Source organism: Lepisosteus oculatus, chromosome 9, assembly GCF_040954835.1.
Source record: "Lepisosteus oculatus isolate fLepOcu1 chromosome 9, fLepOcu1.hap2, whole genome shotgun sequence".
NCBI lineage: Eukaryota > Metazoa > Chordata > Actinopteri > Semionotiformes > Lepisosteidae > Lepisosteus > Lepisosteus oculatus.
Window position 1 is genome coordinate 41,242,284 of NC_090704.1, and position 18,881 is coordinate 41,261,164.

Below are 18,881 nucleotides of genomic sequence, written 5' to 3' on the forward strand. Positions count from 1 at the left end.
AACACCGATAAAACCCTCTCGTTATAATTTAAAAAATAGCGGCCGCAGACGCTATATTATAAACATAGGGAGCGCTAGTTACAAATGTAGAACTTGAGGCTCTCTGTGGCGCCCTCTAGTGACGGCTCCGTAGTTCTGTCGGGGCCACAGAGTCCAAGTGAAAAAGCAGTAGAGCGGCCCATCGTGTGTCTATTCTTTTATCTTGCAGTTCTCCGTGTGGTCATTCATTCGTGCGTCTTGTTTGAACGTAAACAACAAAGCGTAAGGCTGAGGGAGATCTTACCGATCGCTGTCCCTCCCAGAGAAGGTATGTCTCGGGCTCATAAGTTGCGCAAAATGCGTGTTGGGTAGGCGGGGCTGTCTCAGAGGGAGCGGAAGTGCTCTCTGCGGGGAGACGCAATGTGAGCTAAGCGATGGAGCAGGGACGGGCTACGACAGAATAAACGCGTTTTTTCTCCTCCCCCCCCCCTCCCACACCACTCACTGGGTGAGACCTACGGAGGATCGCAACTCACTGCAAGTATCGCTGTATAATACTGTCATGGTTGTGTTTTATTTTTGGGTAACTGGCACCGCTGAGCTCAGCTCTTAACGACCGCGGTCGGAGATGGAGCGACGATTAGTGGCTACCTACTGTATCGGCGAATTCCTGAACGCAGCATCTGTGCAGAGTGTTGTTGTTTTTTTTAAATTATCCTGCAATTTGGTGCATCTGCCTGCCTAGAATTTGCAGCGTGCGGTACTTAAAATGAAGCGAAGACAAATTAGCTACTACGGGGCTGCGCAAGGTCACCTCGCCGCGGTATAAAGCGGCGAGGAAGCCAACTGGTATTGAAGCTCGGAGGAGCTGAGCTGAGCTGAGCGTTGTCCGGTTTCTGATGAAAGCAACATCTGTTCCCGGGGCGCTATGAGTGAGCATCTGTAGGGTAAATGTCTGGAGAATAATATTTGACTTTTTAAACATTATTATGCGTCGTACAACGGGAGCTTCTTCAACGAAGGAGACTTCTTCAGAAAAGTGGTTTTAATGACACTGTAGGTATTATTACATTTAATTAAGCCTAGATGACTTTACGACAGAGTGCCTCGTTAATTGCATTGTGTGATGATCGTCCTGGAGTATATAAAACAGCCCATGGATTTAATTTTCTTAATTATTCCTGCAGTTATTAAAGCCTTGGGGGGGGAGTGATGTTCTAGACTCGCCTTCAGACTTAAAGTTTGCTCAATTTCCCCGCATGGTGATACAGGATCAGTTAGTTACATAACCATTTTAGGTAAAACCTAAGTCTTAGAAAAGTGCTCCATTTGAAAGCAATTACATTTTAAAATCTTTCAAATGTATTTTTATGGCCAAAATGAATATCAAACCGAGACAGTTGTGCCCCAGTTTTGGGGTTGACAAAACGTCACTTTAATAATTAAAGTTATAACAATTAAGTAAAAAGCTGTCCTAGGCCAGCAGGCCTTTTTGACACAGTCTAACTATGTAGAGTTGGTGCATATTGAAAATGTACGTAAGGTTTTTTTTCAGGACTGGTACCTATAGGCTTTAAAAACTTTCTATTGTTTTTGTTAATTTTAATGTTTTAAAGAAAAGGGCAAGTTAAAGTCCCAAACCTACCAGATAAAAAACGTTAACTGGCAGCTTTCGCTTTGCTAAATTATATTAATTGAATACTTCAGTACCTGGTTTTGTTGTTTTCTCATTATGGCAAGGGGCAAAACACTAGGCCAGCAACTGTTCTGTCAAAACCGTCTTCGGTTTCCTTTTGCAGTCCCCTGAGCTTTTAAAAACGTATTCATGTGTTTGAAAGGAAATGATCAAATCTCTTACTTTTCTTGGTATCACTTTTGGCTTCTTAACCACACTGCTGCCGTCGGCGCGGCTGTGAATAAGACCTGCAGTGTTTGCTGAGATGTCTAGCCACTGAAAAAGCCCTGGAAGGAACAGTGAGGGGAGGGAGGGTGCAGATTACAGGGTCACGCAAGACCATTGGTCTGGTCTGTGTAACACTGAAACTCTTCCCCCATCCTCGTTTCCTGCCATGCAGCTTTAGGTGCTGTGTTTCCTGGATTAGGATATGGCGTAATAGGCAGGACTCCTAAAAACAGTACACTTCGTACACCAGAATTGCAGTGACGGCATGATACAGGCTGGATCAAGAGCTCCGCTAATACGGATGTTTGCGTTTCCGTGGTTACAAGGTTTCTTGTGACTTGTATGACAAGTGGGGCCGTGTGTGTGGTGTTCTGGTATCTGGGCGGGTGGCCCTTGTCCTAAATTTACAGCTTAAATGCATCGAAACTGCTCTTCTATGGATTTAATGTGTAGGGGGGAAAAAAAAAACTTCTAGTATTTGTTTTGAACCGGTTTTATGCCGAAGAAAAGAAAGCCAAGAGTTGTTTTAAGCGTGACTTTGCAAAACTGAAATGGAATCAGTGTGTGAGAGGTGTCAGTGTCAGTAACACACTGCCCCTTGGACCCTAGTTAAGCAGTTAATCTTTGTGTAGTTAAAGTTCATAGCAGCCTCTCACCCCATGGATTCCTTCTTATCCCTATAAAAAACCTGATTGTGTCCATGAGTGTTCAGAACCAGGAGTGTAGCAGATCCGAGGGAGTGTGTCGGGAGAGATGGCTGTCCGACGCTCACAGAAAAAGAGGTGGAAAGGTATCGAGTACAGCAGCAGTTTCGTTCCTCTTGATGAGCATGTTGAAAAGCAGCACCAGTGTCGTTGGAGTGTGTGTGAACTGGGGACATTCCCTCTAAATGCTTCTTTGGGTTAGCAGATCAGAGACCAACGCAGGAGATGAACAACTACTACCAAGGTTTTTGTCAGTCTGTCTTATTTTCCTTTTCTTTTTTCCACGGTGTTGTAGTTTTTCGCTGCATTTTTGTAATGTGCCTGGCAGCACACAGGGTAAACTGCAGCAAGACCAACTGAGGCTCTGAGCCCTTTCAGGGAGGAAGGGCGGAATTTCGCACCAGGAGAAATAAACGTTCCTTTCATTCTAATCACTTGTAATCCTTGTATGTGGCCCCCCAGAATACTAGACCGTATATGAAGTCCGGAAGTGGGAATTAAAGAGCAGTGCAGGAAAAGCATTTACTCTGCTCGTGTTCCTAATTGTATCAGTGTGAATATTTCTTTCAACAAAAACCCACCCCTTGGCTTAATAACTATTAACTTATTGATTGATTCACAGCCTCCTGGACCAAGAGTTTCTGGGCGCAGCAAGAAGGCTGCCTCCTCGTACTCTCTATAGCCTCTAGAAAATTTTGAAGTGTTCTTTGTGTGGCCTGTGGGACTTTTAAGTTATTTGATTTTGTTTTTTATTTGCACACATCAAGACCTTCGTATTTTGTCTCGGGAGCCTCTGGAGTGCTGTTGGGATCTGCTCCCTGCTGCAGGATGCAGAGTGACTGGGCTGACAGGCTCACTGAAGGTAGCAGCCCTCCCCAGACACACCAGTCCAAAAAGGAGGTCTGTCTGCCCGGGGGTCTCTGTTGAAAAGGGCTATTGAGCAGTGGGCCTACGAGCTCCACACACTGACACGGGGCAGGTCTCAGAGAGGCGTTGTTTCCCAGCACAGCGTCAAGAAGCTGGTCCTAGAAACGGGCTCTGTTTTGCCCAGTTCATCTGGCTTGTAGAGGCCATTGTTCCCCCACTGCCAGTCAGCCTTGAAGTAACCTCTCTGGGCCGCCAGCAGGGCCTGACTGAGGTGGCTGTCTGTAGCCCTGTGTCATCGTTCACGGGCCATTCAGAAGGAAAAGAAAACTGGCTATAAAAATAAACATACATTCTAAACATAGCTCTCCATTTCCCAGAGACAGACGTGCAGCTGTGAGTCCAGAACACCAATGAATTCGCATTCACACACAGCCCTGAGCACAAAGCATTAGAAAGGCAGTAGTGTTAGACTAAGAGCAGACTGCGTCTAAAGTGAAAGTTCCCGCCATGTGTGTGTAATAACTAATCATTTTTATTTGTGCTTCCTAGACCCGCACTTAAGACCAGTGTGGGTGAAATCGTCTGCCGCTACAGATTGTGAATTTGCAGTTCATTTGTTAATTGATTACAATACAACTCCTGGTTTCTTCCTGTAATAAGGACCTTCAGAGATTTTGGCAGTGTATAGGTCACCATTTTCCAATCTTACGGGTCAAGTGAAAATCTTATCCAGTGCTTTAGGCTAGCTGGTCCCTGGTGTTGGCTGGCGGTCATGTTGGCGCTGCTGCTGGGCAGTTGTGGGAGCTGAGCCTGGCGTCGGCTCAGCCTCCTGACCTCTCTTACTGCAGGAGCGAGTGCCTGCCCCCACAACTGTGCTTTTCTGCCAGCACTTCCTGCTCTACCTGTTTCCTCCCTGCTTCCCTGGCTGTATCCAAGATACTGAGCCACTCCCACCCTCCACGTCTTCACTCTCTCCAGGGTGCACCTGAGGCTGACACCTGTGGCATGTTGGTAAGGTACTGTGCGGCTCTGGGGGGCTTGTGGTGACCCCACGTGCTGATTCCTCACTATGTGCTCTCACTAGGGTCAAGGGAATTCTGCTCCTCCGTGCTGTAATATGGGCCGAGTCTGACCTTTGGGTCTTTAACCTTTTTAAGTTGTTTTCCTGCATTGTTTGGCTGTATCTCATCCCGATGGGAATTAAAATGTTGGATACAAACGTTTAACGTAGTTCCACGTTTAGTTCTGACAAGTTTGTTAAATAACTGTTGCTATTATATTGAAAAAGTTAACCAAGCAGTTCAGCGCTAAGGTTTGTGTTCTGGGGTTGTGAGATTGAGAATTTCTGTACAGCCTTCATAAGTATAAAATCAGTGTGAACTGTTTCAGCTTAAGTGGTTGGCGGTGGTAGATTTTGTGGTTGGTGCTGCCCTGGAGCTGAATTAGAATTGTAATTAGAATCATCTGATAATTTCTAATGTGTTTTTTTGTGGTGTCATTTCCAGGCTTTCTTCTGTGCAAATAGTAGTGTAGTGATGGCTGGTAGAGGGGAGATTAAATTGTTCTTTTAACTCGTTTAAAAGACATTTTTATGTGAGTTTTTTGTGAAATTTAGAATGTCTTTTGTTCATTCAGGATTGGCAAGGTTCTAATTTTAGTGAAAACAGAGAAGACCTGTTTTGCAGGTTTTATTACAGCTGCAGCTGTTGCTCACTTGAACATAACGTCGTTGTGATCTGGACTATGTCAGGTGAGGTCTTTTTTTGCAGAAAAAGATGGTACGGGCAGTGTTCATTTAGGGTTATTTAAGTACTCGCTTAATTCATTTTGTTGCAGATGTGAAAACTCTATCTAGAGACTTTAATCTCTGGGTAATCTTTGAATCTCGGCCCCAGCTTTGTCACTGTGGAACCGAGGAGGCACCTGCCCGCAGAGGCTACAATTAAATCTTCCAGTTACATCAGAACGCATTTCCGAAATATTGCTCTAGAATCTTCAGTGTGTATTCTTCATTGTTTCATGTTGAATTGTATTTTTTTTTTACTGTTTCTGAAATTGGAAATGTGTGTAGAAGACAAGCCAGTGACTTCCTCCAGAGCTGAATGACTTTTTATGTGTTCTGACTGCTCTCAGGTTGCGTGTTAAAGGCCCAGTCCTGATCTCTGCGCCGTTTTGCAGTTCACATAGTGAAGTAACTCGTGGCGGCTTTTGTGTGGTAAAGGCTGGGGGGCGAAGAATTGTGAAACCTTCCCAGGGTTGAACATTGAACGCGGCCCGGAAGTAGCCCCAGGAGTCCTGTTTACTTAAAGGCGTGTCGTGAAAGCTCAGCTCCCGGACAGCGCGGTACCTTAATCGCACTTTTTTTTTCTGAGAGGCGGGTTCAAAACGGAAATGACAGGAAATCCTTTGTCTTCCCTAGACTCGATCTTTAGAGCTGGGGGAAAAGAGGCCACGTCCGGTTCACTGACCCTCCTTGTCCCTGTTCTCCCCCCTCTCCCCCCCAGGGCTCTCTCCCGCTCCCTGCTCCATGCCCGTTGTCCCAGGCTATGGCTCGCCTGAGCGGAATGAGTCTATGAACTCTCTGCACATCTCCGTGGGCACCCTCCCCGTGCTGGCCTCCATGACCAACCCCACGGACCCCCGCTTCCGGCTCAAGTGGAGGCCCATCGTGGCTGTGGCCCTGGCCTTCACCCTGGCCCTGCTGCTGTACCTGCACCGCTCCGCGGGGGCCACCGGCGCGGCCCCTCGCACCCCGCCGGAGGGCCGGCGCGCCCGCCGGCCGGGGGGCGGGAGGTACAACGACACGTACCCGCTGAGCCCGCCCGAGCGCACGGCGCAGGGCGTGCGGTACCGCCTGGGCGTGATCGCCGACCTGGACACGGACTCGCGCAGCGCCAAGGAGCAGACCTGGTTCAGCTACATGCGCCGGGGCCACGTGCTGGTGTCGGAGAGCGGGGACTCGGTGAGGGTGGAGTGGGACAAGGAGGACGCGGTGCTGGAGACGCACCTGGCCGAGAAGGGCCGGGGCATGGAGCTGTCGGAGCTGGTGGCGTTCAACGGGCAGCTGTACAGCGTGGACGACCGCACTGGCGTGGTGTACCGCATCACGGGCAACAGGGCCGTGCCCTGGGTCATCCTCCCCGATGGCGATGGCTCCGTCTCTAAAGGTTCGTGCCACCTCCTCAGCCTGGGCACGCCGTCTGGACTTCTGCAGGCTGTAAACTGGTGATCCTTGGGAGTTTCAGCCAGGTGCTATTTATGGATGAAATCATCGCTTGAAATGTATTTTAATAATAATGTAATTATTTATAATAGTTTAATATTTACATTATTTAATTATTATTTAATGAACGCGCTTTTCTGGACACTACACTTTACTTATATATATAGCACTTTACTGGTAATGGGGTAAGTGGTAACTCCCCTCCACTACCACCACCAGAGTGTAGCTTCACCTGGATGATGCACCAGTCCGCTCCCCACACGCCAGCTCTCAGTGGGGAGGAGAGCAGAGTGATGAAGCCAGTTCAGAGATGGGGGTTATTAGGAGGCCATGATTGGTAAAGGACAGGGGCAAATTTGGCCAGGATGCTGGGGTAACACCCCTACGATTTTTGGAAAATGCCCTGGAATTTTTAATAACCATAGAGAGTCGGGACCTCAGTTTTTCTTCTCATCCGAAGGATGGTGCCTTTTTACAGTATAGGGTCCCCATCACCATACTGGGGGGAACAAGACCCATGCAGACTTCTGAGGGTAGCGCCCCCCTACTGGCCCCACTATCACCTCTTCCAGCAGCAGCCTGAGCTTTCCCAGGAGGTCTCCCATCCAGGTACTGACCAGGCTCACACCTGCTTAGCTTCAGTGTGCTGCCAGCTGTGTGTTGCAGAGTGATATGGCTTTTGGTAACCATCCCTTGACCGAGGTTCTCTGCTGCAAAGGAACAGGCAAAGATTTATTGCTTGCTGAAAGGAAAAGAAGAGACACAACATTTCGTCTGTGGAGCCTTCTTATCCAGGTGTCAGGAGGTTCTTTGCGATCATGTTTTGAAGCGCACACAGTATTTTGCTCTTTGTCTCCCTCTAGTGGCTGATGAGCCGAAGGTCAACAGCACAGGTTTCAATTTCACTTTTAGGCCTACTGGTCCTTCTAAACGCCCTGCTGGGGAACTCGGGGTGCCGTGGCGAATCGGTGGGATGCTGACAGTCGCCTCTCCCTCGCAGGGTTCAAGGCGGAGTGGCTGGCGGTGAAGGACGAGCGGCTCTACGTGGGGGGCCTGGGGAAGGAGTGGACCACCACCACTGGGGAGGTGGTGAACGAGAACCCCCAGTGGGTGAAGGTGGTGGGGTACCAGGGGGATGTGGAGCACGAGAACTGGGTGCCCCAGTACAACGCCCTGCGAGCCGCCGCGGGCATCACCCCCCCAGGTGAGGACTGGGGAAGGGCAGTGAGGGGTGAGGGGGAGTGATCTCCGTGACGGGACTGAGGGTCGACTGTTTAGGCGTCTCTGCCTCCTGAGCAAGGAAAACCGAATTCCCAAGAAGGGCAGCTGTTTCTAGGTACAGGGGGGGATCATGCAGAAGACAGAGAGCTCCTTTTCCAGCTTCCTTTCAAGTTTTTGTGCCGACCCTGTAACAGCGCTATGATGCAATATTGATAGGAAGGTTTTGGAAAAAATTGGATTCATCCATCTATCCAGTTTGGGGGTTATTGGGGAGTTGGAGCCTATCCCAGCAAATCCAGTCAATCCCATGGCCCACAGACACACACATACTTGCACCAGGGCCAGTCTTCCCAGAAGCAAATTAGTCCCCCAGCATGTTTTTGGACTTTGGGGGGGGAAACTGGAGCGCCTGGAGGAAACCCTGTTGAACACGGGGAGAACACACAAACTCCTCACAGATAGTACTTCAGGTCAGAACTTGAAGCAGTGCTCACCACTGTAACGCAGCGCCACCCATGATCCCGATTTACTAATCTGCACAATCATTTGAGCAGTAAAAACTATGTACGAAGACCGGTTTTTGAACAAATCTGTAATTCCCGTCTGTCCGCCCGTACAGGCTACCTCATCCACGAGTCGGCGGCGTGGAGCGACACCCTGCAGCGCTGGTTCTTCCTGCCGCGCCGCGCCAGCGCCGAGCGCTACGACGAGAAGGCGGACGAGCGCCGCGGCACCAACCTGGTCCTGAGCTGCTCGCCCGACTTCCGCCACATCCAGGTCAGCCGGGTGGGCCAGCTCGACCCCACGCACGGCTTCTCCTCCTTCAAGTTCGTCCCCGACACCGACGACCAGATCGTCCTGGCGCTCAAGTCCGAGGAGGACGCCGGCAAGATCGCCACCTACATCCTGGCGTTCACCCTGGACGGGCGCATCCTGATGCCCGAGACCAAGATCGGGGACGTGAAGTACGAGGGGCTGGAGTTCATCTAGAGAGCTCAGGCGTCAGGCGTCAGGCGTCGTTTTTCTGACAGTCGTTCCGAGGGGGGGGCAGATAAGTGCCCTTTCTGAGAGATGGGCCGCGGCGGTGCGGCGTTTCCTCTTGACTGTGCGTTTCGGCCTGGTCCGCCAGGCTTGGCTCACGGTATCCGTGACAACGGGCCCCCCCCTCCGGCCTCTCCCCAACAACTCTGCAGCCTCACCCTCGACAAGTTTCTGACTTTCTGGAGAGGAGTTTAAAAAGCCAGTCACCTCATCTTTAACAAAATGTGCTGTACGTTTATCGTTAAGGGACCTTGAAACGCCAAGAACAACCACTGCAGAGAAATGACAGTGTATCCTCAAACCTGACTAGATCCATTTACGTTTACTGTTCGTGAAAGACGCTTGCAGGTCTGACACTGTTTGCTTACTTGAGGTCGGCGTGTTTTATTTTTATTTTTTAGGATTGTTTTTAATCTTTGTTTTTTTTTTGTTTTTAAAAAAACAAATGTGAACAAAAGTTCTGCATCGCCTCGAGGATCAGTTGTAAAGTTTTGTTTTCCCCAGTAAAAAAAAAATATCTTCAATAAACACTCGTGATGTTCCCGTTTTCTTTTTGTTCAACGCCGAGATGAAATTTCGTTTCTATCCGTGGCGGCCCATGTGATTTCCAGGAAGAGGGTCGAAGTGAAACTCCTGCTAATCCAGTTGTAGGACTGTAGCTGGTCGCCGTCTGCAGGGGTTAGTGCAGCTCTATCGCTGAAAGATTTGGGGTTTGACACTTTGATTCTCGGTGTCGGCGGGTAAGACGCTTTGAATGCATTCTTTCCGAATCGTTAACCGGACCACATTTCAGGACATTTCAGTCGCAGATCTTATCTTTGATCTGCTGATTAAAACATCGGGTTTTTCTAAATGATCTTGGTCTTTTATGCCGCAACTGAAAGACTTAACTGTAAAATGTAAGCAGGCTTGTGAAGTTTAGTGTAGCTGAGTAGATCCAAATGAATGTAAGCTGAGGCTGTTTCAAAGCTGTGCATCTGTGTCTAGGCCAGAATTTAAAGTTAGTGTAGCCCAGGCTTTATTCAAATAGGGTTTTTTTCTAGAGCGTTATTGTCAATTACAGAATACTCTGAAGTGCATTTTAAAACCGTGGGTTTACACGATCTTACATGTCGGTGTTCCGGGAACAAAAGCCTTTATCCTAAAAATTAATTTTGCTAGAATTTCTTCCAATACGTTTTAAGCATGTGTCCCCGTTGAATTTTTCAGACCAAAAAGGAAACGGGTGAATTGTTTTTTTAGAAATTACCTAGATTATTAAATTTCGATTTTGAGTGTTTTTTTTTTGCTTTTAACGTGTGATGCTCGCAAAGAAATATATTCTAATAATGCCGTTTAACGGACTAGTATGAGGCTTGGAACAGTTTTACCTCAGAGGTAAGTGAGGAAGACCAGATAACCGCACTTTTAACTATCCTGTGTCTTTATTTCTCGTAATTGAACTGGTCAGTAATTATTTAAACAGCTGCCACTTCAAAGCCAGTTACATTAAGTGCAGAGATTAGTCTACTGAGGATTAGTATGGTATTTTGATGAACTTTGATTTGCGGTTTATAAAAAAAAATACCTCGATGGTTGATTCACCGTTAAAGTTTGCTAGGGTGCCTGACGGCAGTATGGCATTTTTTTGTATCCCTACATGCCTACATTTTTTAACCGCATCTTACAATACAAGCTCCATGCAGACAGCACCCCGGGTCTCCGGAATTGAACCCAGGACCCCAGCGCTGCGAGGCGATAAATCTGACCGCTGTGCCGCTCGTTCTTGTTATTATAAAAATAAATCGCGGAGGAGATTTTCACTTTTAAAAACTGGATACTTATGACCTGTGTTCATAGATGGCATGCTGTTTTCCTTTTAATTATGAAATGTTAAGGAACGTTTTCAATGTTCCAGTTTGCGAAGACTGCACAGGGATTGTGAAAAGTTGATTCGTGTTTTGTATTTTTGTAGTGTTTGAAAATCCGTTTTACCTCATGTAAACCAGCTCCTATGTCTTCTATTTCTCCTTATTTATTTATCACAGTCACACTTCCCCTTACTCGCGTCTCTGCTTGAACTGGGACTCGTGTACGGTTTTCCATTTGAATTGCATTGTACTGTCTGAAGGGACCTGCTTTAGTCTGCACTGGGGTGTTTCTTTACAGTCTGTTCTTGGCAGCCTAGGTTGGCAACAGCAGAATTGGTAAGTGCCATTTGTCTGCTTTGAAGACGCATACCGGCAGCCTGGGTCGGGTCTTTTTCATTAGAAATGATGCATGATACATTAATAGAACTTGTGTAGAACGTAGTCGTGGCTTTGTTGTATGTTTTGTATTTTTGTTGTTGTTGTTGTTGTTGTTGTTCTCTAAAAAACGTTTTTGTGTGTTAATTCTTGAGATGTTAGTTCTTAGAACCTTACAACAGTAGGAAGAATGTAAGTCGTGTTAGGACTGAGTAGACCACTCGTGTGAGGTGTGTTTCCTTCCAACTCAGATCCTACTGAGCTAAACCAGCTGCTTACTGGCTTAACTGGACCAATTCACTAGCTTGTCTCAGCTCTTCGGGTGCTGGGGCTTTGAAGGGACCCGGATTGCCTGTAGATACACCAGACCTCCAGTACCAGGAATGGACAATGCGAAACAAAGTGGAAAAACAGACTAGCGTCTAAGCACTACAGCACATACAGTATACTGCACAGTACTTGCCGGTACGGAAACCTCTTCTGTACTGTACATGTTTGTGGTTTGTGCTATTCGAGTCCAGGGAAGTGAGAAGTCCTTTTGACAGCAGAAATCGCATTTCACTTCCTCCTCTCTGTTTTGTTTCTGTTGTCGTTCCAGACAAGTTCGTTTCCTTCCAGTCGTGCCGTGAAGATGCGAGTGTGCAGTTTCGCTGCCGCTTTGGCGGCGCTGCTCCTGCTGCTGCAGGCGAGACCGGACGCAGGTGAGAAGGAAGGCTCACGAAAACTCAGTTTACGGTCTCACCAGTAGGTGGCACTGTTTGTCTGGGTTTTCGATTAGTCCACTTATTTCAAGTTAAACTTGTGAGTAGAAAGAACATACCAGAGCACGTCTCATCAATGTCTGAACACAAGCGAAACTGGCGAATGCTGAAGGATCAACTTGTCCACAAGATGACAGATCAAGGTTAAAAGTGAGGCTGTTGTATGTAGAAATTGTTCTCCATGGTGAATAGTTAATTACAGTCAATGGGATTTTTGTGTAGTGTATGCTCAATATGACGACGAATCTTTATAAAGAGCGTTGTTTTCCAAAAACACATATTCGGAATCAAGTCTTTTCGAGACATTGTAGTAAAAGGTGTAGAAATAAAGGGGACTTTGAGAAAGACAACTGGAAGCTTCTCTGCATTGCGGTCTCTCGGGAGCTCACGGCGGCCTCCGGCTCTCCCCCCTGCAGCAGCGAGCAACGGGGACGTGAGGCTGGTGGGGGGCGCGTCCTCCTCTGAGGGCCGAGTGGAGGTGTATTACACCGGGAGCTGGGGGACGGTCTGTGACGACAGCTGGGATATAGCCGACGCCACGGTCGTGTGTCGCTCGCTGGGATTCGCCAACGCCACCTCCGCCGTCACGGGGGCCACGTTCGGGGCAGGTGAGTCACCTGGCTGGGCTCGAGGTGGGGAAGCTGAAGACACGGAGTGGGTCCGGGCGCTCACAGGTCGCCTGCCGGCCGGCTTGGCTCCGGGGGTATCTCGAACAGTGGCGCACAAGCTCCTTTTACCCAAAAGAAGGTTTTCCCAACGGTTTTAGCCAGTATTTGGAGTCTTCCCTAGCGTCAGGCGGCTTCTGTCAATCGAAATGATCCAGTCACAGGAGGCGCCCACATGATCATCTATCTGAACCCGCGGCAGCAAATGTTGCTTACGGTACCACGGCAGAGAAATACAAGTTGAAAATGGGAAATGCCATTTTCAACTTAACAGGTTTTTGCTCCCTTATTTATTCTTCTGTTTTGTTCATGCCTTTATCAGAAGCAGCCTCACATAATCACAATTGCCCGAGACACAGATTTTTAATGCTCCACACCACAATTGAATTCCTTTTCTTAAAGGATGACCTTTAACAGAAAGAGGTTTGCTATTGCTATATAAAAGGCTTACAATAGTGATGACCTGAGGTCTAGCCATTCAAGCTCACAAGCCACATAGATAATTTTATCTTTCTTAAACTCGCTATATGTATTATACAGTATACACCGTGTTGTAGACAATATACACTGTGTTCCAGGAACAGAAACCAGACTTCATTTTAATAGGAGGAAGTCCGCGGTGGAAACTGTAATTCGTTAAGCCTGAGTTTCAGACGAACACTCTTTCTGCTGCGCTGTCTGGTCCTTGTCCGATTCCCCCCTGTTCTCTCCCTCTCTCTCTGCCTCTCTGCCCGTCCCCAGGCTCTGGCAGGATCTGGCTGGACGATGTGAGCTGTCGGGGGACAGAGAGCTCGCTGGCCCTGTGCAAGTTCAAGGGCTGGGGCATCACCGACTGCCAACACTCTGAAGACGCCGGGGTCCGCTGCCAAAAGAGTAAGTATTCAGCACCCCGCTTAGTAAATAATGCCTCATACGTATAAACTGTTTTACTGGGACACTCCACTCAAATGGAATTTTGGCCAGGACGTCAAGGTAAAACCCCTACCATTTGCACCTTTTTACAGTATAGTGTCCCCATCATTATAGAGGGACATCAGGACCCACACAGACCGCAGGGTGAGCGCCCCCTGCTGGCCCCTCTAACACCTCTTCCAGCAGCAGCCTGAGCTTTCCCAGGAGGTCTCCCATCCAGGAATTGGCCAGTGTCACGATCGTTACTCCTCCTCTTAAGGGCGCTCCAGCCCTTCCTCGTTCTGTCCCATTCCCCACACCTGTTCCTTATTCCAGCCCCTCTTTAGTTCCACGTTTAAAGCCAGACGCAGGCGTTTGCCCGGGGCTTCTCATTGAATCCCGTTTCGTGAGAGCCCGGGGTCCTGCTGCGTCTGGCTCCGTTATGGTTTTAGTTTCCTGTTCCTGATTCCCTGTCCCGCCGGTCCCGACCCGGTTCTGCTTTTTAGTTACTTTGGATGGATCCCCTGGTCTTGGACTTTGCCTCCCGTTTTGGATTTCCCTTTTGGATTTCTGCTTGGATTGTTTGCCCCGGACTCACTTCCCCTGGACACCTGCTCACCTTGGACACGCCCCCCCGTCTCCTGACCCACTCCTGCATGATATTTTTTCCTATTGTTTCTTCACCTTCCGGATCGTGTCGTCCGCATAGGGCCCGGAAAGAACTGTTCCTTGACAGCCAGGCTCACACCTGCTGAGCTTCAGGGGGCTGCCAGTGGTGAGCTGTAGGGTGATATAGCTGCTGGTGACTGCGCACTCCCCTGCTGCACTCCAGCCCCCGTAGTTTCTCTGCACTGTGGCTTGTAGTAGACGTCAGCTCCCATGTGAGTGAGAAACATCCAGGAAGGAGATGCCAGGAAAGGGAGGGGGAGGGGCAGTTGTCTTTTCTTGCAGCTGTAACATTGAAAGCCAGCCCCCTGTCAGACGCTTTGAAAGGTCAAAACAGGAACCGACATTCAGTATAAGTCAGAGTTGGATGTAAAGATGTTCTGATCCAAAATACTAGAAGAGATATTCTGGGATCAGGTTCCCAGAGCAAGTATATGTCATTCATCAACAACTGAAGAAGGCTTCACAGCCAAAATGTTGCGTCTTTTTTCTTTCCTTTTCAGCATGGAATAAACCTGTAAAACTGCCGATAGTGAAGCAATATTCTCCGATTTTTCAGATCAAGTGTTTATTTTGATTTTAAAAAGGATCATCAGAACAGTAAGAAGGCTTTCAAGAAATAATGCAAGAAGCTGAATTGGTTTAATTAACACCTTAAGAAGTATCAGTGCTTTGGCAGTTTTGGAAGCCTAACAGTTATGCCTTTCTTCCAGATGTGGCGCTGGACAACACCAGCGTGTATTCTCTGGACAGCAGCTCAGACTTGCCGAAGGCCCTGGGGGAGCTGTTCGACAGCAAGCGGGGCTGTGACTTCTACATCACCGTGAAGAGCTCCAGAGAGGAGGAGAAGGAGGGCACATCACAAACCCTCTGCGTGCACAAGGTGGTGCTGTCCCTCAACGCGGAGGCCTCCTTCCTTAATCTCACCCCGAACTCCAGTCAGATCACCATGGAAGTCACTCAGGACTGCCAGCCCTTCGTCGCTGACTTCATCAGGTGACGTCACAGCCGCAGTGCTCGTGAACTGCACGCACTGCGTCCTCACACACCCCCTTCTCTTTGACGAGTATCTGCTACTTAATCTCTGGTAGAAATAAGGTCACGTTTCTTTGTGCTTTTTAAGTTAAAACTCAGTTAAAGCAGGCCCTTTGCCTTTTGAGCCTTGTTTTACATCAGTCACAGTGAAGGGCTAATCACTGACGCAAAACCTGTAGCCTTGTAGTTTGTCTTTGTAGTTTGCCTTGTTCTGCTTACCTGATTGACGATTTAACGGATTGCCTCACTCTCGTGCTCCACTCCAGGTACCTGTACACACGCAGGATAGATGTCACCCTCTCGTCAGCCCAGTGCCTTCACAAGCTGGCCTCCGACTACCAGGTGAGCACCTTGCAGCAATATGCTGGGCAGCTCTTCTCCTGGCTCCTGCCCGAGGACTCCACCTTTAAGAACCAGCTGTCCTTGTATGAATACGCCATCCGCTCTAGGGACCCCATGTTACAGGAGACCTGCCTCCAGTACCTGGCCTGGAACTGCAAGGCCCTGATTGGCTCTCCCACGTGGACGAAGCTGGGCAGGGAGACCGTGCAAGCCTTGCTGTCTCGCTCCGATCTGGTGGTGCCGGACGAGGCCTTCCTGCTGGAGGCGGTGGAGAGCTGGGTCAAGGCCAACCACGCGGGTGATGGCGCCCCCAGCCTGGAGAGCGAGTCAGCCCTCCTGCAGCAGATACGGTTCCCCATGATCCCCCCCGAGAAGCTCTTCGATCTCCAGTTCACCTCCAGCGTTTTCAAGAGTCACAGCCAGGTCTACCAGAGCGGGATGCTCCAAGGATTCCAGTTCCACTCGGTCTCATTCCCCAAGCTCATGCAGCACCAGGAGCAAATGAGGGAAGACTACATACCCAGGATCTACACCGCTGACCCCTGGAGCTTCACCTACAACATGTCTACCGCCCAAGATGCGTACAGATACAACTCCTACCACAGAAAATACGGTTCCTATAGGCACTACGGCTCAGGATACGACATGGGGTCCAGTGGCAGGTGGTCCCAGTCCTTCCAAACCCCAGCTCACACCAGCGCCTTTCTGAAGTCCAGCCCCATCTCGTGGAGCGTGGGCGTCTACACCTCCGTGCAGGGCTGCCAAAACAGCGGCTACAGGTGCGACTCCGCCCCCGCCGTCAGCCTCTCGGGCAACACAGGCCAGAGGTATGGGAACTACAGCGTCCTGTACGAGAACCAGGTCCTGTGGGTGTGCAGCGGTGGCTACGTCGTCCACGTCCAAGAATTCAAGAACAACCTGGCTGTCCTCCCTTCCAACGGCACTGACGGGCTGACCTACCCCTGCCTGTCCGATTACGAGTCGTTTCGCTTTATTGTCCGTCCGCGGTACAGCCTGCATAACTGAGGGCGAGCCCCGCAGGTGCTTAAGGCGCCCGTCGATACCCTCTCCACGTCACCTGGCCTTCCCTTGAAGCGGGCACTGAGGTCATTTTGTCAGCTTCCCCCAGCAGGGCTCGCTTTCATTTTTTTTTTTTGTGTGTGTGTGGCTTTTTCCTGTGCGTTTCGTTTTAAATTCTGAACCCGCTTGTAATCCAGTGAAGTTTAGGGTTTCATTCTGTTGTGACGAATAACAGCTAGCCACGGGCCCTGGAAGGGCCGTTTTGCAGTCTTACAAATAAATGGAAACATGAACACTTCTCGTGCAGTCTGTTTTGTCGTCGCAGACGCGGGGGCTGTGCTGTGATGAGGTCGCCTGTGCGCTCAGATGGGTTAGATTAACATCCAGTGAAGCAGAACCTTTAAAATGATTGTTCTGACGCTGCGCTCAGTGAAGTGACAGTAACATAATACTGTAACCGGGTGTATTCCGCTTCCAAGAGCGACGGGTGAAAAAGCTGAAATGCCTTGGCATGCAACAGCGATTTAAACACCAGAGGGCAGTGTGAAATAGGCAAGAAGGGAGCTTAAAAGCTGCAATGCGTAAAAGAAACAAAAAAAGTAAAACTTCACAGGAACTACGCATGCTGGCGAGTGCTTATCGTACAGTAGGATAATGAATGCAGATTTGTGGGTGAACACGGAGCAAGAGAGGTTTAAGACGGGTTTCTGTGAGCGGGTTGACAAACTCGGTCCTGCGCAAAGGGATGGAGTCGAGTCAAGAGCTGCCGAAGCCCTCGGGAGACCTGCGCCCGCTTCCCGGCCTTGTGCGTCTCTTCAGACACTGGATCTGTGCTTCCGTGACAGCGGGGCCACGGCTCTTTCAGAACAGATCACCATCACCGGCAGGGGGTCGTGCGTCCCAGTGGACGAGTCAGACCACCGTGACAAGCGGGAGCAGGCGATGTCAGCCCGAGTACCAAGAAACACATGCGAAGGGCACAGATATCGCACAGTCCTCCCGGGAGCTGGAATACATTGTTTTCATTCATTTTATGCATAGAAAACCTAAAATGGACGTCCTTTTTATTAAATTATTAAAAACCAGTCTCCTTCAGAAGAGGTGGACTTAATTCATGTCCCGATACTTTTAATCTGTATGGCTTTCAGTAACTCATCTCAACTGAATTGGTAAATGAGGCATCTTGTTCATTCCTGAATAATTCACTATTACAAAAAAACAAAACAATCAGACGCCAGGTAATTCGTGAGTTTCTGTATAAACAATTTGGTTCTGTTTCAAACTTTTCTGGAGACGTTACAGATCTGATCATTTATATTTATTATGCGTTTGATATCCTGGACCAGCTATGAAAGGCAGTATACATGTCTTCCATAACATCAATAATTCATTTGACCTTAAATGTATTGTTGGATGACTGTATGGTCCTTTCTAGGGTCATAATTCTAATTCTGTATGCGAGTGAAGAAAACAGTCTTTGTAAGGGTGTTGCAAACTTGATTGCTGAGCAGCTCTGCATCTAAAGAAACTGAAAACATTTAACAAAAAGGTTAAGCTCTGATACATGAAGTGACAAAACTTACAAAGAGATTCTTCAGACTGTGGCGTGATGCTTCCACTCCTCACTATTTCCCTGTTTTATTTCCAAACTTCTGGTTTTCAAAAATAGATATTGGACCTGAACTTACAGTTTCAAATAAATGGTACTTTCCAATTATTCTTTCTACAGTTTGCCTTAGGTGATAGCACCGCCTTTAATTCTCCGGCTGAAGAAACCTTTTCAGTTGGCTCGAATCTGCGGTGTTTTAGAGATTGCAGCACCTCTCCATTAAATGCTGCAATGCAACAAAGCTGAGATCTGCAGGAAACCTTCAGAAAATTAAATCACATTCATTTCCGAAACGTAATTGATAAAACGTACTTATCATTAATTAAATGTGATTAATGATAATTCTTCAGCAGAGGAAATTAGAAGCTGTAGTAATTCTCCTGTTTCTTTGGCAGACATTTTTATTTTCTGAAGCCCAGTTCATGGTGATGTTTAATGATAAAGTGATTATTGGGCTGCCTGAGAGTTATGCACCTGTGTTTCATATTTGTTCTAATGTAGAAAAGAGGAAATTGCGGCATTTTAAGGTTTTTGCAGAAACAGAGGAGCTCTTTGCATTCTGCGTCACTCTGTAGCCTGCAGGCCTTTTCCAAAGGGTAATGTGGAACAGCTGTGGTGGGCATGCAGACCAGGGAGTGCTCACTAATTCTCAGCATCTGAGCTTGAGCATGTGGCTCTGTCGCTGTTACAGATGCTTTGGCAGAGCTGGGCAGGCTGCTGAAACAAGCT

The 18,881-nt window shown here is 48.4% G+C and overlaps 2 protein-coding genes across 12 annotated transcripts; both read left to right on the forward strand.

Moving 5' to 3' along the window:
* Positions 1-223: 223 nt before the first annotated feature.
* On the forward strand, positions 224-9,466 carry cant1b (calcium activated nucleotidase 1b). Of its 8 annotated transcripts, none has more exons than XM_069194540.1 (4): positions 224-307; positions 5,958-6,620; positions 7,677-7,880; positions 8,517-9,466. In XM_069194540.1, the coding sequence occupies exons 2-4, from the start codon at positions 5,981-5,983 to the stop codon at positions 8,885-8,887; spliced, it is 1,215 nt and encodes a 404-aa protein (XP_069050641.1). In that variant the 5' UTR covers positions 224-307; positions 5,958-5,980; the 3' UTR covers positions 8,888-9,466. The 8 variants fall into 8 exon arrangements, with proteins under 8 accessions (XP_069050641.1, XP_069050642.1, XP_069050639.1 ...); XM_069194541.1 differs by lacking the exon at positions 224-307 and adding an exon at positions 397-487; XM_069194538.1 differs by lacking the exon at positions 224-307 and adding an exon at positions 410-516.
* Positions 9,467-9,529: 63 nt separating this feature from the next.
* Positions 9,530-16,836, forward strand: lgals3bp.1 (galectin 3 binding protein, tandem duplicate 1). 4 transcript variants are annotated; one of them, XM_069194534.1, is made up of 6 exons: positions 9,530-9,616; positions 11,762-11,864; positions 12,341-12,532; positions 13,331-13,462; positions 14,860-15,142; positions 15,448-16,836. In XM_069194534.1, exons 2-6 carry the CDS (start codon positions 11,795-11,797, stop codon positions 16,547-16,549), a joined length of 1,779 nt encoding a protein of 592 aa, XP_069050635.1. In that variant the 5' UTR covers positions 9,530-9,616; positions 11,762-11,794; the 3' UTR covers positions 16,550-16,836. The 4 variants fall into 4 exon arrangements, with proteins under 4 accessions (XP_069050635.1, XP_006635474.1, XP_015212143.1 ...); XM_006635411.3 differs by having other exon boundaries at positions 9,554-9,678; XM_015356657.2 differs by lacking the exon at positions 9,530-9,616 and adding an exon at positions 9,746-11,124.
* Positions 16,837-18,881: the final 2,045 nt, after the last annotated feature.